The following is a 25,347-nucleotide window of genomic DNA, read 5'->3' on the forward strand; positions in this document are numbered from 1 at the left end:
ATTCGTACAAAATATTAATTGTATATAGTTTATCGAAATTATTAATATAAAAAATATAATAATTAATTTCGGTAAATATATAAAAGACATGGAAATTGATATTCTTTAGGAAAGAATATAATTTCTTTTTCTGACTTTCCATTTGTTTCTTTAATAATAAGAGAACAATCCCATTTTTTTATATGTGATATCAAAGAAAATAAAAGGAATATAATCCCTTAGTGTGTTAGGGTTACCAAGAAAAACAAATAAAAAGGTCTAGCAGCCATTCTTAGAAATTCACTCTGAAAAGTTCAAGAGAGTTTTTGTTGTTTGTTCTTTAACTGGATGGATTAGAGGCCAAGATGTTATTGTTACGGCTTGTGATTGACATCGTTCAAAGTGATCCCACCAACAAAGTTAGTCGTCACTTTTTTTATTTCAAAAGGTATAGTTTTGACCCTTGTTTCAACTCGATTCATTCCTCGTACATGGATTCATGGCTGATGATCACCGAAATATATTTTTTTCGCTACGCCACACGGTGTACTGGCAATCCAACATCTCCTCCCAAGAGTACTCTCTATCCTTTAGTAACTTGTTCTCCTCTTCCAACTATACACATTTGGTTTGGGTATCCTTATACTTAGCTTTCCAAGCTAGGATACAGGAGTTGAGGTCCTTGATTTGGCTTATAGCACCTTGATGAACTTGGCATAGCTGAGCCAAAGATTATTCGCTAGACTTTACAGTATTTTCTAAGCTTGCCACTTTGGCACTGCTTTGTCGACAGGCTTTTTAGAGGGCCCAACTCATAAGTTCATACTCTACTGATAAGGCTTGGGAAGACCTCGCTACTATTGAAAAAAAGAGATAATTGGGAATTTGAAGAGTGATAAGAGAGTACAGCCCCTTTCACAGTTGTATCAACTGTGGGTGCACACTATCCTCAGTTTCTTGGGTACTTTCTTCCATCCTAGGTCTTTCCTGAGTTTTCTTAGTCTTTGTTTTCCTAGGTGGAGTAGCAGTAGCGCCCTTATTAGCATGAGCCTCATCCAAAAAGGCCAAGACATTTATGTCGTGTACTGGAGCAAGAAAAGGGGTATGAGAATTTGAAGAAGACCTTACACCATCAATAGGAGAGTTAGATTGACTAGAAGAAGAAGAAGATGTACCATGACTTATTATGTTCTAGTGGCATGGACGTAGTCCACAAGTGTCATAGAAAAACAAGGGGGGTTCTCTTAAGCCCTTTACTAAAAATTGTGCCAAATCACCACTTACGTCATGAGGCCAAGCCACTGAAGCGAAAGGAACATTATGAGAATCAACCCAAAATAAGAGATCATTTGCCCGATAACCATTCAAACTCAATTCTTTTAGGAAATATTGAAAACCATTTCTAACCGAGACAATTTCTAACAATTCTAGTACACACCCCAGCCTTAACCATTTGTATTTGAATCTATGTAATCTCTGAGCCAACAGGCTAACTTTGCATACAAACACTTTCTCAGGGTAGAGACCAAAAGGTGGGAAAGCCGAACCCAGTTTCGAGCTTGTTGACAACCCTCACAAAGTTGTCATTTTTCAAGTGAAGGTTTTAAGTTTGGATTATGGGTCTACAGTCTTGGCATACACAGAAGTAGGCATTCCTAATTAAAGCTTATTGTCTTTTTACCTTCAATTGGTAAAACTTCTGGAATACACCCAACATCGGTGGCTCATTGTGTATACAATAGTTTATGAAGAATGCCACTAAGGTCCACTAGGATAAGGCAGATAGTTGTCTCAGTGTAATGTCGTACTCATTGAGCACTGCGCAGAAGAAAGGGTGGAGAGGCAAGTGGAAGCCAGCCTCCAATAAGATTAGGGGAATTACGAAACCCCTGATATTGTCACTCAGACAACAACTTTGGGGTCATTAGAATTTGTAGGTGAAGTTTGGCTGAAGGGCACCTCGGGATCTTAAATATCAATTTAATTCTTCTTCGGTAGTCCTAGATTTGTACATCACAACCATTACATGGAGAGTGTTATCGGGACCTCAGGTCCGAATGTAACCAACCTCTGGGACTGTCTTTCCTGTTACTCTTGCCATAGCCTTTCCTTCGAGTGGTTGTTTGAACCATTTTGTAATTTTAGAAATGAAAGAAAAAAGAAAGCAAGATTTACCTCTAGAAAATGAGGACTGGAGATGAAAAAAGCAAGAAGCTTTGACAGAAAAGAAGTTAGGGTTCTGATGATACAACATAGTGTTCGGGAAGATGTTTAGGTTTCAATTTTATAGGGAACCAAACGTCTATGGGAAGCTTTAAAAACTTTTTCCAACCTTTTAAATCTTTTAATCGTAACTTGACATCTATCAAGACTGGAGTTACATAACGTTTGAAAACACGGGAGTACCCATCAAGCTGAGAATCTGCCAATTGAAACTAACTGTTGGCGTTCTCGCCAGTTGGGATCTGTAAAGTGTACGTCACCTACGAAAAGCCAGCTATGACTATGTGAGGCATTCTGCCAACCAGTGTTATCCGTCTAGCACGAAGAGTTAGTTATGCATTCTTAGTAGTGGGGATTCCTAAGTTAATAAAAATTTCGAGGACAAAGTTTTCGTTAAGGACAAGAGAGTTGTAACACCCTAAAGTTTGCGTATCCATGACGAAAGTAAGTAGATATGAATATTTCTTGTTTTGGTGCACTATGGTAGTATAGTCCGCCAATTTACAAACTTCTAACTAACTAAAATTGGTGCATAAAGTATCTGCCTGTAAAAGTATCTAAAGATTTCATCCAAGATTATTCTTCAATTGAAGAAAGAGTGCAGCAAATGAAGGGTGCACCTCAAAGTTTTGGCTAAAATTGAAGCGCCTACTAAGTATATGAGAAAGTAGTAAGGGACTAAAGTGTCTTTAAGGCCACGCCATACGTGAGTCATCACCAAGGTGTAATACGCATGGTTTATATGAACATCATTCTAGTTGGTTCTCGTAATGGGATTGGTTGAGAGTCGACTGGACTGATTTGACTCTCTTCTTGACTAGCCTATCTTTAGACGTCAACTTCACCAGATTTTCCTTTACTTACCTTGGATTTTTAGTAGGGAAAATAAAGGATAATTTCAATAAATATTGTCACTTGTCAAAATCCACTAAGAGAAGTTGAGTATATATATATATGGTAAGAAGGGAACACAGAGGATGGTTTTTCTTCTTTTTGTTCTACCCTCTAGTTCTTCTTCTTAAACCTAAACATTCATTTCTTCTTCGCTAACCTAGAAGTTAAGGTTTTTAGGTTAATCATTGGATGTTTCAACCTCCTGTTGTTGCTGCTAGTTTGAGAAGGACGATTGAATTTGAAACTCTGAGCTATAGTAAAAGTAAGTTTTAGGTGAGTCTTTATCTTTACTCATGCATGTTAGTTTATAATGGTAGATCGAGTGTTGATGTCTATTCTAATAGCTAATGAGTGTATGTATGTATGAAGTATTGTAAAGTTACTACATGATGAAATAAGGTATATGAGTTATTGCATGAATAAGATGATGTGTAGTATGTACGCATGTGAAATCAGGTATGGAAGAGTATGAATTTGTCAAGAGCGTGTGAATGAATCTAGGTAAGTATGTTATGTGTTAAATGAGTAACACAACCATTTGTGATGCCTCCGATAGGGTAGGTACGTTGCTAACCGGATAGGAATATCATGATATGAAAATATGTGTAAGACTATGTGGTAGAGACCTAAGACATCATATGAAAACGAGAATACTCATGGTGTTGCCTCCAGTAAGATGTAAACCGAACTGGCAGAGCACGACATGAAAATATATACAAGACCATGTGGGAGAAACTTATGGCACTCTCTGAGATAGTCTGCCGAGATAGTGAAGACGTAATGTTTTATAAAGCTTTTGCGGCTTATCTCATAAAGCCTTTGTGGCGTCTTTTGTAAAGCCTTTGTGGCATATTCTACAAAGCTTTGTGGCATATTCTATAAAGCCTTCGTGGCGTATTATGTAAAGCATGTCTGGCATATTTTGTAAAGCCTTTATGGTGTATTCTATGATGCCTCTGTAACGTATTCTATAACGTCATTGTGGCAAAATATGGTTAACTGTCTACATGGTGTGATCTGGGAAAGCTTTAAGACTCCTCTACTGATGGATGCTATGATAAAGATCTGGTAAGTTGAAGATATCTTTATTTGGTAAGTCTTGTGGAAAAATTTAAATATGACTTAAGGCATTTCCTAAAAGAGCTCCCAGCAGTGTTCCTGAAAAGGTGAATCTGTCATAATAGTCTATCAGTATAGGAAATTTGGCGTATTCGTAACTATGAGTAGTCTAAGAGTTTGCCATATCTGAATTTTTTATGCTATATAAGAAAGTGACCTGAATTATCTGGTATCCGCCAAATATGAGTGTTTCACACTGTATATAAAAAGGTTATCTGAAGTATAACTTGTCTATCAAATCAGAGTGTTCTCATGATATGTAACATGGTTGTCTGGGATTTCGCGGGATCACTTAGAAGATTTCATCCATTAGAATAAGTTGTGATATGGGTTGATTTAAGATATGATTTGACTGGTAATCTGATAACTATCAATTTAGTATGAGGATTCGTCAAAGGTAGGATCTGTGTGAAGCTCATCTTAAAAGATCAGTTAGTATAAGTATCCGCCAAGAATGGTATCTGTGAGTACCCCATTCTAAGGGAGGTGTTCAACATCCGACTGAGTGAGGATCCGTCAAAGGTAGGTTCTGTATAGATGTCCTTCTGAGAAGTGTATTCGTTTCCCGAAAAGAAATGAGATCTGTATTGAGTGGTGAAGTCTAGAATCTGCTCAATGAGTGAACTGTGTGTAGGATGCTTAATTATGGAAGTGATGTATATGTATACAATCGATATTAAGAAAGTATCTACCAAAGACAAATGAAATCCAAAATATTCAAGATGAGGAATTAAACAACAAATGCTTCAAGGTAATCTGGGTTAAAACTAACTAAATTTTTTTGAACTTACAACTATTTGTTTATGTTTCAAGTTCCGCTTTAAGAGTGGGTGTGCTAGGAGGGACCAAGCCAAGATTGCATCAAGAAGCAGTTCGAGTTGCGTCATTATGCATACAGAGGGTATCATAGCAGCGTGACACTTAGTACACTACGCCATGAAGAGTCTGTCTTTAACAAATTTTAAAGTTGTAACGTTATATGTTGTTTTTGAAGTCTGATGTAAATTTTAAAACATTTTCTATTATAAACTTTTGGTGTTAAGAACAGTAAATAAGAAATAAAAAATGTGTTAAAATGGTTATATGTCGGTTGGAAAATTTTTGCTAAGTGTTTGTTTTGTAACATCCGAAATTCGGATTAAGTGATTCAGGTTGGGTAGAGGGTGTTACAAGCTTCTATATCAACAGTTAATTATAATAGTAATAAATAATTAATCTTATAGTAATAAAGTCAACCCTATTTATGACAACCATACTCTGTAGCAACATTTATTTATAATAGTAAATTTGTTGTAGAATCAATTTTTTATATTTTATTTTTACCTTGTATAACAACTTTTTTTTAATAACAGGAATAACAAGTAAAAAGTGATTAAATTAGATTTTTATAACAACCTATGCTATTTTTTTTATAAAATTAACTCTATTACTAAGTGAAATAAACATAATAAATTTTAGTTAATATATTATTTCAATAAAATGTTGAAATTTTATGTAAAATTACTAATTATATTTTATAAAATAAAAATAATTTTTAATAAATAAAAATATATTTGTAAATTTTATTAAAGATGAACATAAATTCCACTAATTAATATTATTAATTTATTATAATCTTGTAATTGAAACAAATATTACAGAAATCTCAAATACTATTATACATGCCTCTAATATTGTTATAGGGGTGTATGAGATAACCATTTAAAATTTTAATAGATAAATGGAGCTATTATAATTTATAAAGGGTTATTTCTCAATTTTTATAATTACAGGGCTTCCGGGTCCGGATCCGGATCCAAGTAAATGACATTTTGGGAATTCCTTCATTTCCTTCATAGGTGGGAACTCGATTAATTTTTATCAAAATAGAAAAAAAATATTTGCTACGCAAATTATAGAATCCTTTCGACAATCCTCCGTGTCTCAGCCAAAAGCTACCGCCATGGGCATCGTTGGAAATCTCACTCCACAGCAGCGCCAATCTTTCGACTCTCAAGGTCAGCGCCCCCGCCGCTTTCAGCAAAATAATTTATTTTCATACTCTGTACAGCTGCTGTTTTCTTTTACTCTTTTCTTTACTCCATTAATTTCAAATTTGTTTTTTTGCAGGTTTTCTTGTGATTGAATCATTTGCTAGCCCTGCAGAAATTGAAGCTATGAGGAAGAGAATGGACGGAATGCTTCAGGCCTTTGACCCTACCACCACCGCTTCTATTTTCTCCACCAAAAATCAAGTTTGTTTTCTTTCCCTCCTTTCTTGGAGGAATTGTATTATAATTTGACTTTATTTAATTTAACCTTAAGTTTTGATAGTTTCTCGATATGAGTTTTTTGTAGGTAAAATTGACCAGTGAATACTTCTATGAAAGTGCTGAAAAGATTTCCTTTTTCTTTGAAGGTAGGTTTTTATTATTACTTAGATATTCTAGCTTTTTCTCTTCTTTTCTTAACTTTACTTTGAAAAAAATCAAATTACTTTTGAGAAATATACTTTTGGGATATATGAACTTGCTGTGAGATTGAAAGTGAAAGGTTTGGATGCTGTGAACTCTTTTTACTGAAGTTTTAAATAAGTTAAGATTGCCAACTTTACGTGGTAAAGTTTGATTCCTTTTTACTTTTACACTTTTTTTTTTTTGTTCTTTTTGTTGTTTTGGCAGAAAAAGCATTTGATGATAATGGAAATTTAAAGCAACCGAAGGAACTTTCTATTAATAAAGTCGGGCATGGTATGCGATTTCAAAGGCCTTATATTTGTTTTGTTATGCTCTTATTTTGGCTGCATGCTCATGTAAATAGATTATAGGTATGTTTATTGTAGCTAATCCTTCAGTTTTATTTGTTTGTGCAGCGTTACATGAGATTGATCCAGTTTTCAAAGAATTCTCTTGCTCTGAGAAGGTTTCGAGTTTGCTTTTCTCCTTAGGTTACAAGAAGCCCGTGATCATTCAATCAATGTATATCTTTAAGGTATTTAGCTTGATTTTAACTTGACCACAAAGGCAGTGTTTATCTAGTGATAACACCCTTTGCTAGTAACCTGAGAAATTCAGAGGTTCTTATTTTAGTGACTTGAATACAATAGTTTAACTTTAGAGGGAAATAGTGTATTTGCTAATATAGGTTGATTCTTCTTTTATTTATATCCAGTCAATAAAACCTGTGTCCATTTTTCATTGATGTTTCCTTTTACAGGAACTTTATTTGACTTATAATGTTAGATCATATCTCTCCTTACAACTAATTGGCTCTTTGAAGGTGTTGAAATTAAGATTTGCATAAAGCTTTAAGATTGAGCTGAATTCTGATGGAATGACATCCTTTTCATAATCCTGGAGTTATTTTTTTTTTCTCTGGCCTCCATTTACTTCTAATTACATACTAATTTCATGCTTGATTATTCAGTTTTTTTCCTTCTCTAGTGGTAGTCTGTGCGGATCCTACGGGACCTTGCTATTGCTGCACTTCTATTGACATGCAGTGGCATGAAGTTTTCTGTAAAAATTAGGAATTTCTGTCAGTGAGGTTCTATTTGCTGGCTATGTTGTTTTTTCTGGTGCTGTCTGCTCCCACGGTGTATCATAAAAAAAAAAGATGTTAACCATGGTTAATCGAATAATTTTATTATTTTCATTTAAAAGATGTAAATATTTCATTCTGAGGTGATGGCAGATTGTTTTGATGCTTTTACTTCTTTCGCCAAAATGGAAATCCAAACTTCTGTATCTTCTCCAAAGCAGAAAAAGACGCTACTAATCTTGTTAATAGATGAATATTTGAATACTATATAGTTTGTGATGAAGTTCGAAACTTGTATCCTGTGAATTGGATTTTGTTGAATACTGAATTTCCAGTCATACTTAACTGTGACCTGATTTTGACAGCAACCAGGTATAGGAGGTGAGGTAACTCCTCACCAGGACAACTCGTTTCTTTATACTGAACCTAAAACTTGCACTGGTCTGTGGCTAGCTCTAGAAGATGCTACAGTTGTAAACGGCTGCCTTTGGGCCATTCCTGAATCTCAAAAAAGTAGGGGTTTTTTCCCCATGTACAACTTTTTAAAGTATATAGAAGATTACTTATTTTGATCTGCTCTCTTTTTATTTTTTGTTTCCAGATGGTCTTGTTAGAAGGTTCATTAGGGGTGATGATGGAGTTTACTTTGATAGGCCGTCCCCATCGTATGACCAGAAAGATTTTGTGCCTATTGAAGTAAAAGCTGGGTCTTTGGTTGTAATTCATGGTGACCTTATTCATCAAAGGTTAGTTCAAAGAATTATATTTAGAGCTCATTATAGCTTAATGGCCTTATAGCTACTAACCATTTGTGTCTTCTGTTTATGCTGATACTACAGTTTTGAAAATCAGTCTTCAAATTCACGGCATGCATACAGCTTGCATGCGGTAGATACTGATGGCTGCAAGTGGGCAGAAGATAATTGGTAAGTACTTTGAGCATTTCTGTCCGTCTTTTGATGGTTCATCTTTTTTATTTTCCACAATTCCATTCTTTCATGCTTCATAGGATAAGCATAGTATTTTTATTGACGGCGCTGATATTTAACATTTTCTTTTGGTTTAATGACAACGTTGGCCCTCAACCTTCACCTTTTATGTCATTTTGGTCCTTTTCTTTTTTTTTTTTTTGACTAAATTGGACCCTCAACTTGTATCTTTTTGTAATTGGTGTGTTTTTAACTGATTTGCTAATTTGGCAGTTAATAACGGTCCTAATGTGGCAAGTATGCGTGGCCATAATTTAATTGACGTGGCAGTTCAAACTTAAATGGCCCAGCAAAATGCTTACATCTGGAAAAGAAATTAGAACATAAAAATAAAAAATGACGTGGAATTAAAAATAATATTTAAAAATAAAACATTAAATCAAATTAACAAACCTGAAAATTCCCTAAGAAACGAAACATTAAAAAAAAAAAAGGACAATTAAGAACATAAAAGAAAAATAAGATTATAGGTTCAGCGCCAAATTTAGTCCCCAGAAAAGAATAAGGGCCAAAATGACAAAATGTAAAGATTGTGGGGCAAAGTTATCATCAAGCCATTTCTTTGTATCTTATGACTCTCATTTTATCAGGATGATGAATAATCGACAAGCAATTCAACCGTCTCATAGTATTTCGTCATTGTATAGCTATGCTAGGGCAACCTCTAAAGACCTTTACCTATATTCCTATAGTTTATATTCTCACTGAGAAAACAATATTCCGATTAAAAATGGTAATTGATGTAGTTACCTCCTGGTAGTAAACCTGTGGGTTTACTATCCAAAGATGTCTAGAGAAATACATCCGTCGCTATTCAGCATTGGAGGGATTGAGAAAAGATCTAATTCATCTGATATTCCTCGGTCTGATGATCATACTAAATTATAATATGTTGTAATCATCAAAGTTGTACTCCTTTTTCATTATATTTACAATTAATATGATGCCATAGATGCAAAAAGAGAAATGCTTTTCGTTTATTCTTTCACATAATCAAAGAAAAGAACTAATTAGTATACTTCAGTTATCGAAGAGGCATACAAATGAATTGATTATAGTAATCGAATATAGAAATCTGTTATAGATATCAGCATTAGATTTGTTGTTTGATAGACTATATGCTTCCACTTCTCTTTGTAGTTTGTCATGATTGATCATTTTCCGCTTGATCTTTTCCCCTTTTCAGGATCCGAAGAAAAGTTGAACCTAAGCCCCTTTACGCTTCTGGACAGACTTGAGAGTTCGTCCCTGGTAATTGCATGGAGCTTTCATGTACGTGTCTAAGAAAAATTATTCCCTCTTGTTGAAAGTAAGATTACAGGATGATGATCACCGTTTATGTTAACTCAGATGCAAGTGTGGGATAGTAATATGTGACCCAGATGGGCGTTTTCATTTCTTTCTAAGTTTCTATGTATTTTGAAGATTTGTAATGCCATTCCCATGCCATAATAGGAGTCTAATAAAGATGTTCGACACGAACACTTAAAAGTCAGAGAAACTTAGTTCACCATGTACTAATAACCAAAATGGCTGGTCATTTTAATGATCCTTCGCTTATAACACATTGTTTATTGACCTCTCAACAAAGTGTTAATTGCATGGAGTAGGGTCTAATTATAATTTATTGGAGCTTAGAAAATGTTAGATTTTTGGTTGACATTTGGCTCAACATTTATTGGATAAAGGATGCAAAAATGATACGCAAAATCTGTCCTTCCGGTCCATGGGCATTCCTATTAATGGTTACTAGATCAAGTCACACAAATTTTATATAAAAAATATGTAAATAAAAGTATATTTTTAGAAGATAGGTTAAAAACAATTTTGTATTTGTCGAAAGGAAAAAGACTAGAGGAGATTGAAATAGCCGTATACAAAAGAAATAATATAGGTTTAAAACAACTTTGTATTTGTAGAAGGGAAAAAGATTTAGAGGAGATTGAAATAGCAGTATACAAAAGAAATATATGTTCATCATCTATCTATATTATTTCATGATATAACCTTTCAAGTTTAAATATTTAATCTTATTAAAGTATATTTAAATTTTCATAAAATATCCTTTCATACATATATATATAGCTTTTGATATATATAAAAAGTTTTTTTTTATTAAAATATCAATCTAATATTTATAATTATTGAACTGTATATTGTTAAAATCTTTGAAATAATGTATTTTAATAAGTACTAGTTTAATTTGGGATGCATACTCAAAAAATATGAGAAATAAATATTTGGATAATAGATACTAGCATGTATATATATTATATTTCAAAAAAATGTGTGTATATTAAAAGTTAAGTTACTGTAAATAAGAGTGCTTACTGGAGTATATAAATTGTTTAAAGAATATTTCTTATAAAAATATTAAATGACATAATTACTTTTATGTCATATTTATTATGTGGGTCAATGACTTAGGTTAAAGCTCTTATTAGGCACTCGTTTGGCACCATGGGCGAACCTAGGGGGGCTAGTAGGGCCCCGAACCCCCTAAAATGGAAAATTTTCTATTTAGACTCCTTAAAGTTTTTAAAATTTTAAATTAATAAAGATAAAATTGTACTTTGACCCCTCTAAAAATATAAAAAATTGATTTAATCTTTTAAAAATTATGAAGATATAAGCTATTAAAATAATAAAATTACATTTTTTATATCATAAAAATTATAATTTAATTTCGGCCTAAAAAATTTCTTAATTCACTACTATTTGGCACTAATTTAAATCTGGTCACCTCCCTCCCATCCCTAATGTTGTATAAAAAAAATTATATACATTTATCTATAAAAAAAATCTGTCAAATTCACACTACTTAACTATTTATCCATTGATTTTAAAATCGTAATCTTATGTTATTTATTTTTAAGAAAAAATATAAATTATTGAAAGACATCAATAATATTTTTTTCTCAATTAAATTGGTATCTAATTAACTAGTGATATCAACTTAATTAAAAATTTTATAAGTAGTTTAAATAACTATTCTTATAGTCATTTAATTCAAGTTAACTAGTATGGTTCTTTGCCTTTGCCTATGCTGCGTTGAGTTGATTATTTGTTTAGGTCAAATTATAGGGTAAAAATTTGAAGATTAAAACATACTCTAAGTCCCTATACATTTCGTATATTTGAAATTTAGTCTCCTTATATTTATACTCAGAAATTTAATGCCTCTAGTTTTCAAATTAAAAAAATTCAAGTCTAATTATATTACTGTTAAAAATTATCTAGTCACATTTTGAAAACACTAAATAAAAATAATCTTAAAAATTTAATGTTTAAGTTTCAAAGTTTAGGGTTTGAGTTTGGGGCTTAAATTTAAAAAAATATCAAAATTATATATGGATAACATAAAAAAAATTATTGAAATGTCATTAAATAAAAAAAATGCAAGATGATGTGACGCTCTTGATTCATATAACCCTTTCTCTTCTGACATATACGTATATAGATTTAATGAGTTAGCTTTTTCGTACTTTCATCCTCACATGACTCCAACATAGCTATTAACATTAACCCTGTTGAGAGAAAAAAAAAAAGAAGCACCATATTTTATAATAACGTACCTCAAACTTTTAGAAGCTTATTTATTTCACTTTTTCTGATACGCGTATTGAATGTGTATCATATTAATCATGTTTGAAGATATTTGGTTGCATGTATTAAACACGTTATGTCATATTATGTTTCTGCATCGCGTTCATATATCTACCAATGCAAAGATGGAGGGAGTGAAAAAATTGAAAGCAAAGAAGTCAAATTCAAAGTAACGCTAATAATTGTAAAAGTGAGTATGGAGTAAAAAGAAAAACAAAAAGGCTAGGTTGTGATCAGAGCTATGGGGTAAAGGGGTCCATAAATTTCTGAAAATATTGGCGCTTTCTTCATTATTGAAGGATGGGTCATCTACTACTGCTAGTCTACTTCTGCAAACAGATTTTCAAGGAATCTCAAACCATTACCCCAACTGTTCCACTTAGGTTTTTTTTTTTTTTGAAGTTCATGGCGTGAGATTGTGTTTGTCCTGATTGACGAGGCAGTGCTGGGAAATCAGAGTAAAAGAAAAACAAGGACAATCCCCTTAGCTTCCCTATTTTTGGCCAATTCCAATTAATGCTGGCTGCTTCCGGACTTGATTGGATTTTTTCACTAGATCATGGTCGGTCTTTCTCGGCAATACGCGCTTTCTTTCTTGTATTTGTCCTACTCTTTCTTTCTCTTATCTTTTTTTTCTTTGAGCACTGCTTCTTTCATTATGCATACCCTGCAGACATTCAGCTGCAAAAGTTTCAGTGACAACTTCATTAGGCATCTTCTTTATCTCTCCAGAGTTTTTCCAGGCCACCTCCCTCGTTATCTCATAATTTAACATTGTCATGGGGGGGGGGGTCTTTTTTAATCTTATTTTGTTGGTGAATGAATGAATATGTCTCGGTTTTTCAACAGGTGAAAGGACAAAACGTCTAACAGGTGTCATCAAGGTCAACCCTTGCTTCTGTTTTTGACCTTTTGTTGGTAAAACAACAGTAATAACCTAATTCTACAGATCAGATAGATACATAATGCAAGAAAATTATAACACCAATATATGGATTAATTGAGACTACTTTCTCATATACTACTCTGCAATCTCAAATAATATTCAAACAGTTGAACAACCATTGACATTAATGTCCCATGTTCCTTGTGACATTACTCTAATGTGTAGCATTTTGATGGGTTTGATTAGTCTCCAAAGGAAAGGAGATATTCAATATTGCATTTGGACTAGTGTACTGCTAGTTCAGTACAAATTTAATTCCCTAGGAATATATGGAATTGAACATACATGACAAAAACAAAAATATTACTGACATATACCTGAAAACCCCCAGATATGCGCAGTCCAAAATTTAGGTCACTTTACATCAAACTCGTTCACATCTTTCTCCTATTCTCTGTCTCCCCACGACCTTCTCATCTCTCTTTCATTTTTGTGTTGTTCAATGAGTTGTATGAAATAGACAAAAACAAAGAGAAATTCTGTAATTTTTTGCATCGTTTAAAGGAAAATGAACGAGGCTCTTCCTTGGTTTAGCCAACATGGTCCAGAATGCGTTTTAAGGCAAAGCCCAAAAATAACTACATGTCCTTATCTCACAATTGCACCATGCGTGACAGACACAGATGAAACAGTCCCTAGTTCCCCACAACAAAACAAAACTAATACAGCCTTATCCATCTTTACTTAAATGGAAAACTAGTATTTAATTGCTGCACTTGTAGCCACATGCTAAGCTACTCTTCTTCTTCAGTTCTTCAGAGGAAGAAACTCGAAATACTGGTTTGGGGTTGTACTTATGGCTCTGATGGGAACTTGGGTGTCTTTGTTGCTGATATTAATGCCGTTTCCATCGTTGCTTCCAAGGGGAAACAGCTCGAGGGTCTGATCTTCTCTGTTTTCATCTTCAAGAGTGGTAATTTTTTCTTGGTGGGGTTTGAATGAACATAAATTTTTCTGAGTGTCCAATGAAGCTGTTATGGTGGTGTTGGTGAGGTCAATTGGTGTACAACACAACTCCATGCGTAATTCCTTCTCCTCAATTTCCATCCACTCATTTCCTTCACTTTTTGCAAATCCATGCGTCCAAATGAATTCCTACGCAATAAAAAAAAAAGACAAAAAGAAAGTAATTAAAGCTGATCATAAACATGCTCAGCTCACAATAAATCCAAAAATATTCAGTCATTTCATGAACAACAGCCCCAACAGAAAGTAAGAAATGCAGCTTTTAGACCTCTCTTTTCCCAACATACTAACAAATGCTTTTTCATCTTTTTTTTCCCTTGACTTTATTTTGAAAACCTTTGACCTTTTGATCTAATAATAATTAGCTTCTATAATTATGCCTTGCAGTAAGCAATAATATGGCATGAAACAAACCTCTGAAAATTTACTAACGTTTGAAGGAGAACCCTCGTTTGTCGGTTTAATTTGGCAGCATCCTATTGGCAACGAAAATACTAGTAAAACAAAAAGAAATCTCGTCACTTCTCTTTCAAAACATTCATGCTTAAATTCTATGTATGTAGGTTACCGGATTCCTTCTTTTCCAAGCTTTCGGTATCACATTGTTGTTGTTGTTGTTCTTCAGTCTTGAGTTGACGGCGGCGTTTTTGACGTTCTCTTGCTTTATGGTTTTGGAACCAGTAGAAAACATTCTTCCCTTCGATCTTCCCGAACCTCCGAAGCCGCGTCGCGATTTGTTGGATTTGTGCTGCCGACGGAGTCCGTGTTCCACGTCGGTAGAGTTCCTCGAGGGTCAGTAACTGCTCCGGCGTTGGATTCCAACGTGAACTCCCTAATGGCTGCTGCTGCTGGCTGTTCAATTCTGTCGTAGGACTTCCCTCATTTGCATTACTTGCTATACCAACAACAAGAAATTATAAATATATTCTGTGTTAACAAGAGATCATTTAAAAGAACAATGGAGAAAAATGAATGACAAGTTTAAAAAAAGAAGTGGGATTTACCCAAATCACCATGATTCAAAGCTAAAAGGTTGGTGGTGTTAGTAGGGTTAGGATCCAAGGGTGAAGGCTTTGCAATGTTGAATGAATGAGACAAGTTGAGGTCAGTGATATGGGGATATCCCATTTTTGAAGAAGCAACAGGTTATTGAGCTGTGCTGTGAAGTTCGTAAAGAAAAAAAATATTGAAGGTGATAAGATTGAGACTCAAATTAAGGTTGCTAAAAAGTGAGAAAAAAAAAAAGAGAGAGTAAGCATTGGGTTTAAGATGGGGATGCTACTTCTCAGTAATAATATCGCTTTGTCTCTCCCTAGCCCTCGTACTCGCATTGGAAGACAATGTGAAAAGAGAAAAAGAAAAAGAAAAGTAAATAAAAAGTAAACAATGTTTCTACTTTTAGAAGGGACACCTAGGGTTTAAAACATTTTTATTATTTTTACACGTTAAAAGGATGCAGGTTGGAGTCTAATTAAGAGTTTATTATCAAACTTCCCAAACGGATCAAATCAATATGTCGAGAATTAGTTGAAATATAGATTCAATGAAAAAGTAAAAAATTAATTGATTTGCAAATTGGAATGAATTAATTTAATTAGATTAAAATTTGATTAAATTAAAATTTTTTAATTTTTAAACGATTTATTTATTTTGAGCTAGACGGATTAGTTGAGCTAAAAGCTAGTGGTTTAATCGATTCGACCATCAATCTGATTTCAAAAATATTGTTTATTATCTCCCGATAGATTATAAATAGTATTAAGAATTGTATAAAAAATATCTTTATATCTTGTCTCTTAGAGTTCTTGATTGAGGATTTAAAATTATTTTGGATTTAGATTATATGGTATTTAAATTGTTTGGATTTAAATTTATTTAAGTTAATTTTAGATTGAATATGAAAAATATAACTATTGTAAATTTTTTCAACTTTATGTTTTACCGTATTAATAAGATGCTGACTTTTAATTACAATAGTTTTAAAAATTAATTAATTAGGTTAATCATTTTGATTTTCCCATCACATTAAAACAAATTTTAAAATGTAATCTCATTTACTTACTATTTTGCAGTTACATAAGAAATTAAGTAAGAATTACTTGAACAACACGAGGCATGTGTGGTTGATATGTTATAGATATATATATATATATTACATTTACCATGGGATGAAATTTATACAATAAACAGAGTTTCGATTGAAATGGTGAACTTGTAAGGTTAACTATTTAATATTTTGGATTTGAATTCCATCATATGTAAATAATTTTTTAAATTTTATATAAAAAAATAAAATTATTCTCAAAATAATACCTATTGCTTATTAAAAACAGTGAGCTTTCGATAACTTTATAATTAAGTTGAAACTTAATTGATATGTGATATGTATACAATTAATCTTTTATATACGCTAAATATGTACAACTGAAAAAACAATATACAACATGGAAAGTGGCATGGCCTTGTTATTTTAATTCATCACAATATTGAGTCTCTCTTTGGGAGAGTAGGGGTACTGTCGTTGTAAGCTTTGGAGTTAGTTTGAGGTTTCGATGGACGGAGTGATTGGCAAGTAATTGAGGGGAGTAGTAGATATAAGGAGGATGGCGCGACAAACTATGAAGGACAACTTTGAAACAGAAGAGTAATGTTGAATTGGGATGTGATTACGAATGCTAGAGGTTGAATTTAAGGAAAACTTGATTTAATTTTAAGAAGTTAAAATAAATTGAGTTAATTGAATTAAATTATTTGAGTTATTCGGTTTTTCAAATTAATTTGAATAAATAATTCGATTTTTCAAGTTTGAATTGAGTTGAATTTTACAACTCGAATAAAAAGATGGTGCAAATACCCATTAGATCCTTCTCAATTTTGAAAATAAAAAAAAAGTCCATTAACAACAAAATATGAAAAAAATCAAAATAATTTTCAAATTTTCAAAATATTTATAAAAAATTCTCCAAAGTTTTATAAAAATTATATTAAAAATGTAAAATTTAAGAATTTTAAAGAATTTCCAAAATGGTAAATTTAACGCCTTAAACAAGTAAATTACCAAAATCAAGTTTATGATACTCTTATACCTACACCATATACCCAAAAAACATGTCCTTTAGCGACATTTGTCTTTCCACCCTTTACCATGGACGAACTTGAGTCTAGCGGGCTTCATGTTGCATCATATCTCCACTGAGCATATATGGGACGCACGTGGAGATATAGAATCATTGATTACCCAGTTTTCTTAAGACATCATGTAACACTCATTATCCAACCCGATCGCCGGGTCCAAGCTAAGGGATGTCATATTTGTTGCCAAAGCAACTACAATAAATTTATATTTAAATTATGCAATTTATTGAAACGAGTCAAACAATTATACATACAATGTGAAATACAATCATTCCCAAGCTTTGTATGAAATTACATAAGCTCTAAAGCAAATTTAAAACCAAAGAAGGACTAAAATGAAAAGTTTCAAAATTTCAGGATCAATGTCATGACGTCAAGGAGTTCCTCGTTACGACGTGGCTCACTGTCTAATTTTGTCGCAACGATGTAAATTCTCGTTGCGCCATGACATGGGCTCAAGCTCGTCTTGATGACTCATGATCGGCATCTCAACATGGTTGCCTCATCGTGACGACATTCGAACGACATCACCTATTGTTTTGGCAAAAAATGTACCAAATAGTACTCAATGCAATCCCAACTTTCAATTTCTTATTTCATGCCTAAGTCAAACATGTTTTACTTGAAAAAATTAGTCAAATTTCATACCAAATCATTCTCTTTTACTCTACAAAATTCAACTAATTCATCATGCCTTAATTGGTACCAAATCACTTCATTCAAATCTAACAATACATGCAATTCTACTTAGCATTTCAAACTTCCAAATCTACAATCACCCTTATAACATTTCATACTAATTCCATAAAAAAAAGAGAGACCATTTCCTATCTATCAAGCTCAAACACATTCATATTAACACAAGTATGCCAACCATTCCAACACAACTAATCTTTTAGCAAATCGTATTCATAACATATCACTCATCATTCATTCAAGCTATTACATATACTTACTTAATTCACACATCATAAGCACCATAATATATACACATGGTTCATACCATTACCAAAATCATGCCAACATATATACATAATACATCAAAATACCATTTCATCATTCAAATTTAGCATTATATAAACATAAGACTCTCTTAGGTGCATGTCATTGAACTAACAAGAAACATCACCAACTTGCTTTGTCCGGGATTATAGCTGGATGCTAATATCGACAGACAAACACAATCAAAACCTAACCTGCGCACGAAAAACAAAACCGTACGCTAAGTATAACTTAGTGGTATTTACATAATTCGAACGTTATAATATAACTAGACCTGTCCATGGGTCGGACCAGGTCAGGTTTGGGCTAGGCATTGACAAAATTTTAGGCCAGTTTGTTAGGCTTGGGCCCGACCTGACCCAAAAAAAATGGGCCTAAAATTTTGCCCAAGCCCAGCCTGCCCGTATTAAGTTTTTTATATAATTTTTTTAAAAAATATAATACATTAAAAATACTAAAAACATTCAAATAAATGTTTCCCACCAAATTGAAAATAAATTAATTTTTTTATACTTAAATAACACTAACATAGGTGCAACTTAACAAGCAAATGCCTCTAAAATAGTAGCGAAATTAACAATAAAATAAGAGTGTACAATATCCAAACAATAGCAACAAAATAGTAGCAACATAATAGTGAAATGACAACAAAAACAATGAGAAAACAGTAAGAAAACAATAATTTTTTTTCTTTTGCAAATTGGGTCAGGTCGAGCCGAGCTCAGGCAAAAAAGTCTTACTTGAGGCCCGACCCGTTTTTTTTTCAAGCCCATTTTTCGGACCTATATTTTTACCCAAACTCATCTACATAAGTTATTCAAATGTATGAATTAAAGATAAAATATTAATATGCAAGTTATCATGTCAATTATACTATTTCTTATATTCATTATCCTAATCAAATACAATTCACTAGTATAAAAACGTAAACCATTTCATATCATATCACTTTTGAAATCTCAACCATTTTTTGTCACATTACAGTTCAAATTTCTGACCTTATAAGTACGATGAACATAATCAATCATCTTTTCAGTTCATTTTACATATCATCATCCTGTATTATGTTTTTAATTCCCTATTAGCCTGACTCAGATACAGACAGATATGCGGATCCAACCAATCACAACGGTTTGGCACCTAGTGCCTATCAGATAAATCCAAAATAGTAAGTTGTGCCCAACGCTAGTCGTATAACCGAGTACATGTGTGCCCAACACTCCTTGACTCGTAGTTGTAATAACCTTGAACTCTTCCCATCTTATGGCATGCCAGTTGTAACTGACTCTGCCCAAACAATTTACAGGGTAACCATTTCTCAATTTCATTTATAAGTGAATTCTTCAATTTCATATCATAATCTCATTACCCAATCATCAATTCACACATGCGATAGTATAATTAATCACCATATAGATTCAATTTCACACTCATAACAATATACAATATTTTCAAATTTATTCAATTTAGTCCTGATCACAAACAATCAATCCCAATCAAATCAAAATTTCAATTTATAGTATACAATATTTTCAAATTTACTCAATTGCAAATTTACACAAATTTAATATTTTTTTCAATTTAGTCCCTAAAACTGGGACTAACCTAACTTTTAATCAAAAACTCAAATTTTCAACCCAATTTCACTATAGTCCAATTTCGACATCCTATTTCTCATTTCTACCAAAAATTTTGAAATTCATGCATTTTAGTCCCTATTGTATAAAACTATAAATTAACTTCACAATTTAGTCATTTTTCACTTCTAAGCTTAAAATCTATCAATTTAGTACCTAAAACTTTAAAGATTCATCAATGACATTTTTCCAAAACTTTAATATTTTTGAAAAATAACACATGGATCAGCTAAATTAAGCTCCTAAGATTTCAAAAATATAAAAACCCTTAATGCCCACGTCCCCTTTTTCTCTTTCTCTAAATTCGACCGGAAAAGATGAAAACACAATCTCTTCTCCTTCTCCCCACTGTCATGTTTTGTTTAACGTTTTAGTTCATTTTAATTTAATTTAATTTTTTCATACAATTTTAATTAAGGATTCTTTAGCAATTGAACTTTTACCACCTTTACAATTTAGTCATTGTTCCTTAATTAATCATTACTTCGATAAAATTACCTATCTAAAGTTCGATTCATCTACTATATATCTCCATAAATATTTATATTAAATATTTACAGATTCGATTTACGAAAATAAACTTTTAAAGCCGCATTTTTCGACACCACTAACTTTTTGATCGTTACGCATCATATCCTAGGACGCATCATTGTCACTGCAAGGGAACCAAATAAGATCTCACTATCAATAGTCTATAAACACGTAGGCAACCTTGTCTCATAGTATAAAAGGCCCATGTAACAGCTCATGAGGTCCAATCCACTCCTAGACCAAAAAACCTTCTTCTTCCCTTTAACTCTCTCATGGGAAAGCTTAACCCCATTCTCAGTGGCTTTCCACCTCATCCCAAGTGAACCACCAATAAATCCACTTCTTTTTTTCCTTATTAATCCAACAGGTTAACAATTGGAACAATGAACGTGGACAACCATGAACTTGATACCAACATCCCCCACCAATGAGCTTGATCCCACTAGTAATCAGCAAACCCAAGACCCTTTGAAAGAGGTACCACTCCAGGATTTACCATCTCAAAACCAAACAAATTGAGTACAAGATTCCATGCATGTCAATCGAAACATTCATCAACAAACTCCTTACCAATTTAACCAATTTTAGCAGTATTATCAATATCCACCACCATGGTATTACAGTCATCCACACCTATTCCAGTGCTTCTCTAGTTGACCAAGGATCACAAAACCCCCACTCAATATCCCAACGATACATTGACATGCAAGAAAGAATGAAGATGATGGAGCAACAAATATCTTCACAACAAAGAAGATATGAAGAGCAATAAAAATTTATTCAAGAGCTGCATGAAAGACAATGCCAAGTAGATGAAAGGAATGAAAAGCTCATAAAAGAGTTAAAAGCGACTAGAGCTGCTCGAATGCAAGATCCATTGCATAGAGAAGAGGAGACTATCCATCCCACTCACAAGCATCAACATGATAAAAAAAGTAATGATGATCTTGATGATAATGTAGATGATAACTATTGACGATAGTCAAAGTTGGAATTTTAGTAGAAGCACACTAGAAGAAAAGATAGAACAGTTAGAAAAAACACATGCGGAAATATCAAAAGTATGAGTCATTAAGAAATATACAAATGAACCCTTGGCTAGTGAAATACTACGTCGTCATGTTCCTCCAACTTTAAATTCCTAATTATCGTATGATGATCGAGTGACCCAAGTATCATATGCAACATTTTGGGTGCTTCAGATTAGGTGAAGTGCATGGCATTCTATGTGACATTGAAAGATTCAGCTCAGGCTTGGTATATGTAGCTTCTGTAAAATTTCATCATTAGTTTCAAGCAATTGGCGGACTTATTCATGAGCAAATTCTTGGGAACAAGACACTACAACAATTGCCAACGTATTTAATGCCAATCAGGCAACGTGAAGATGAATCTTTACGAGATTTTGTAAAGAGATATTCCAGAGCTCTTAGGAATCGGGATAAACAAATAATAGGTATAGATATAAAGATTGTCCTACTATAATTTATATATAACACACTACTCAAGAAGCTTGTTACACGTGCCAACACCGACAGCTGCTGCAAGATGCCATGCAGCATGAATGAAAGGAGTCCTAGGAAAGACATCGTCTGCAATGAAAAGAACACCTCCCAACAGTGATGACATCTTATGAACATTGTGAGCCATCCTTAATTCTGGGTATTTCAATGCTCTTTTTGCAAATGCCACCTGAAATGCAGGAACACGACATTGGACATGTTTTCAGTACAACGGAACAGCTTCAGCCTTGAAGGTAACTCCATTAAATTATAATGCTAAGTTGGAGCAAAGATTAGGCAGTTGAAGACTTGGAAAACAATGAGATCGAACTTATTGTTGTAATGGAAAAATAATAGGATCCCAGACTGTTTTTTATTAAATAAAAAACCAAGTGAGATATAAACTAGCTAGTTATACCTCCATCATTCCAGTGTGAACAGCTGAAACCATCAGAGGCTGAACAGGTAGAAGTAAAGCAGAAGCTGCCATCAATAACTTCGGATTCTCATTTCTAAGAGCTCTTGATAGACACTGCAAAAAAGGATTGGAATGAGAAATGTGAAAACAAAATTGCACAAGTTTCAGCAGGTAGCATTCAAGTCTAAAAAAGCAGCATACCCACAATGCTCAAATAAACATTCATTTTTATGTTTGGAATTGATAAAGTTGATAACGAGTAAACATGTTATTATTCAGAAGCATAACTTCAGTCTACAACATGTATGAGGATTATTCAAATTCACTATTTCCAAAATTCATTCACATTGATAATCTTTCCCGAGTATTTTGATCTTCAAAAAGATATGAATTTAGTCTGAACTTACCACAGTAGCAGTGGCAATCATTGTGTAGTCAGCCCACCTTAAATACATCCTCAGCTTTCCTCTGGAAGAATGATACAAAGTAGAGGCAACTCCAACTCCGATTAGTGAATTAGCATACAGCTTAGAGTTCAAATTTTTCCTGTATCCAAGTAAACAAAGTATTAATAAGAAAAGGTAATATGATATCTTGTTCATGAAGCAAATTAAGGAGACTATTACCTCGGGGCTTGGATCCCAAGAACTATAAAAGGAAGTGAGGTTAACACATTAGCCACTGTTTCTTGAAAATTCTGATCCCCTGACAAAAGCTTTCGAGGGTAAGCAAAGTACAAATTTTATATGACAGAATGGCCGAGCTGAGACACACAAAAACAAGCACTAACAGTATCATACCTTTCATACAACATCTTACTGGCCTTAAACAAGATGGCCTCTGCTGCCATACTCTGAAAACAAGTATAAGCAAGTACGTTATGGTGTGTCACTAGTACATGTGACTATCTACAAAGAAATTGCCGGAGTGGATTTAAACAGATCGTTTGATGCACAACTTACTGCATCAATAGTGGTTGATTTGCTGTAAAAAATGATTTATCATGAGTGGATTGGAATTCCCTTTGTTGGTTTATCTCCTCCAATGCAAAAGGTGAACGAGGAACCACTTGCACTCCATTTACACCGTCTAACGCTTTACTAGGCCTGAACGCTGTTTGGGGACACATAATCCTCAAAACAATGTGCAAAACACTTTACCTGCCAGCCAGAGCTTGCTGGCAACAGAGGGAAGACGAGTGCAAGAAGCAACTTATATGACCAATCTCTGTACGATTAAAAGAAGCAGAAATATATATTGAAATCACATTCAATAAATTAAGCATAGATAAGGCTTCTACAAAAACACTAACTTCAAGGATTGACCAGCTAAAGGTTTGTATCACGCTTCTGTTAAGCTCAACTAGTTCACCTTCCCCCATGAGGTTTTTCCCTTACATATTGAGAAAAGAATGATAATGTCTCTCTTTGGCTAAATAAAAAACACTCAATATTTTGTTAAACAAATAAAGCATAAAAATAGTAGATTAATCCTACTTAAATAAGATTAAACTCATATATAAGGTCATGGCAATGAACATATCATCGTTCATTAATCCAAAAATGTACAAACTCAATAGAGCCTCATCAGATATTTTTAAGATACCATTAAAGGAGAAATTGGAGTTCAAAGTTTAAAGCTTGAGATAACCCAAATGAAGTTTTTATCCACGACATTCAACCCAAATTCTAAAATCAAATAATCATATAGTATCTTGCACTTAATTTTCCAGATATCCCCAAGCATCGACATTCAAAAAGAAGGAAGGAAACACAAAAATGGGTTCTCAAAATACAAGCGAAAGAGGCAACTCTACATAAAAAAAGAGAAAGCAAGAAATGAAGATTATGGAGAACAAAACAGAAATATGCTGTAAGTTTTGTTTAAGAAAGAGAGAAAGTGATACCTGGAAAGATGTGAGCATTTAAATGAAAGAAGGAAGGAAGGAAGGAAGGAAGGAAAACGGAGATTAATGTAGTGTGAATTACGGTTATAGAGAATTAAAGAAAGGCAGGAGAGTCGGGTCGGTAGTTGTTCACTTTTAAAGACTAAAACAGCATCAGGAAGAGGGAGATGCGGATGACTCACGAATCTTCTTCATATAACGGTCCGCATATTCGTTTTTTATTCTGTTGCCCAATCAACCCTCGCCACCTATGCTATTCTATACGATTTACTTACATTTATTCTGCAAAATGTATTTTTTTCTCAAGACTATTTCTAAAAAATAAAAATAAAAATAAAAATAAAAATGAACTTATTAAAAGAATTTGAGTTCATTGTTTTTGAAAAAGCAAATAATATTCTTTTTAAAAACTGTTTTAAGGTATCAATGGTTACACTATCACGAATTACAATAATAAGATAGATAAATGAATGCACTAAAGAATTCGGTAAAATTTATTTGAAACTAAAATAGTGATGGAGTATATGCAATAGATTTGTCGAGCAATCCCTCAACCCTATAGACTTAATCCAACTTGAGTTAAATTCGGACAAAATTTTTATTTTTCGAATTGGCTACGCACGAATGAAATTTAATTTAAATAAAAATATTTTTAAATTTAAATTTAATTATAAAATATATAAATAATAATATAAAATATGTTTTTAATATTTTATTAATTTTTAATTGTGAAAAGGGTAAACACGTCAAGTCAACTCGAAAACAGGCTTAGATGTAAGTTTTTTTTTTAAATTAAGTTGTAGTTGACATCACCTGACCTAACCTCATTATTTAACGCAACATAAAGTACAAACCTATTTCTTAATAGTCTCTTGGAGTACTCCAAAACTTGTATTAATGTAAATAAAATGAACCAAGTATTTAAAAATGAGTTCTTTTAAAATTTTTATTTTTAGAGTGAGTATTTGACAAATT

The 25,347-nt window shown here is 33.0% G+C and overlaps 3 protein-coding genes across 4 annotated transcripts; 1 reads left to right on the top strand and 2 right to left on the bottom strand.

Annotated features, from left to right (window-relative positions):
- Nucleotides 1-6,011: 6,011 nt before the first annotated feature.
- LOC121213926 (phytanoyl-CoA dioxygenase) lies at nt 6,012-10,309 on the top strand. The gene is made up of 9 exons (XM_041087305.1): nt 6,012-6,212; nt 6,325-6,449; nt 6,553-6,613; nt 6,876-6,944; nt 7,067-7,185; nt 8,100-8,247; nt 8,336-8,480; nt 8,574-8,660; nt 9,910-10,309. The coding sequence occupies exons 1-9, from the start codon at nt 6,158-6,160 to the stop codon at nt 9,959-9,961; spliced, it is 861 nt and encodes a 286-aa protein (XP_040943239.1). The 5' UTR covers nt 6,012-6,157; the 3' UTR covers nt 9,962-10,309.
- A 3,443-nt stretch (nt 10,310-13,752) lies between these two features.
- LOC121213927 (WUSCHEL-related homeobox 6) lies at nt 13,753-15,517 on the bottom strand. The gene is made up of 4 exons (XM_041087306.1): nt 15,246-15,517; nt 14,810-15,136; nt 14,656-14,735; nt 13,753-14,370 (listed from the first exon to the last, which is right to left on the bottom strand). The coding sequence occupies exons 1-4, from the start codon at nt 15,367-15,369 to the stop codon at nt 14,023-14,025; spliced, it is 879 nt and encodes a 292-aa protein (XP_040943240.1). The 5' UTR covers nt 15,370-15,517; the 3' UTR covers nt 13,753-14,022.
- A 6,388-nt stretch (nt 15,518-21,905) lies between these two features.
- Nucleotides 21,906-24,541, bottom strand: LOC121213928 (uncharacterized). 2 transcript variants are annotated; one of them, XM_041087307.1, is made up of 8 exons: nt 24,373-24,475; nt 23,779-23,858; nt 23,429-23,693; nt 23,267-23,319; nt 23,093-23,171; nt 22,874-23,012; nt 22,467-22,580; nt 21,906-22,238 (listed from the first exon to the last, which is right to left on the bottom strand). In XM_041087307.1, exons 3-8 carry the CDS (start codon nt 23,593-23,595, stop codon nt 22,047-22,049), a joined length of 744 nt encoding a protein of 247 aa, XP_040943241.1. In that variant the 5' UTR covers nt 23,596-23,693; nt 23,779-23,858; nt 24,373-24,475; the 3' UTR covers nt 21,906-22,046. The 2 variants fall into 2 exon arrangements, with proteins under 2 accessions (XP_040943241.1, XP_040943242.1); XM_041087308.1 differs by lacking the exon at nt 23,779-23,858 and having other exon boundaries at nt 24,373-24,541.
- Between the last annotated feature and the right edge of the window lie 806 nt (nt 24,542-25,347).

The sequence above is a fragment of the Gossypium hirsutum genome, chromosome D01 (assembly GCF_007990345.1).
Source record: "Gossypium hirsutum isolate 1008001.06 chromosome D01, Gossypium_hirsutum_v2.1, whole genome shotgun sequence".
Taxonomy (NCBI): domain Eukaryota; kingdom Viridiplantae; phylum Streptophyta; class Magnoliopsida; order Malvales; family Malvaceae; genus Gossypium; species Gossypium hirsutum.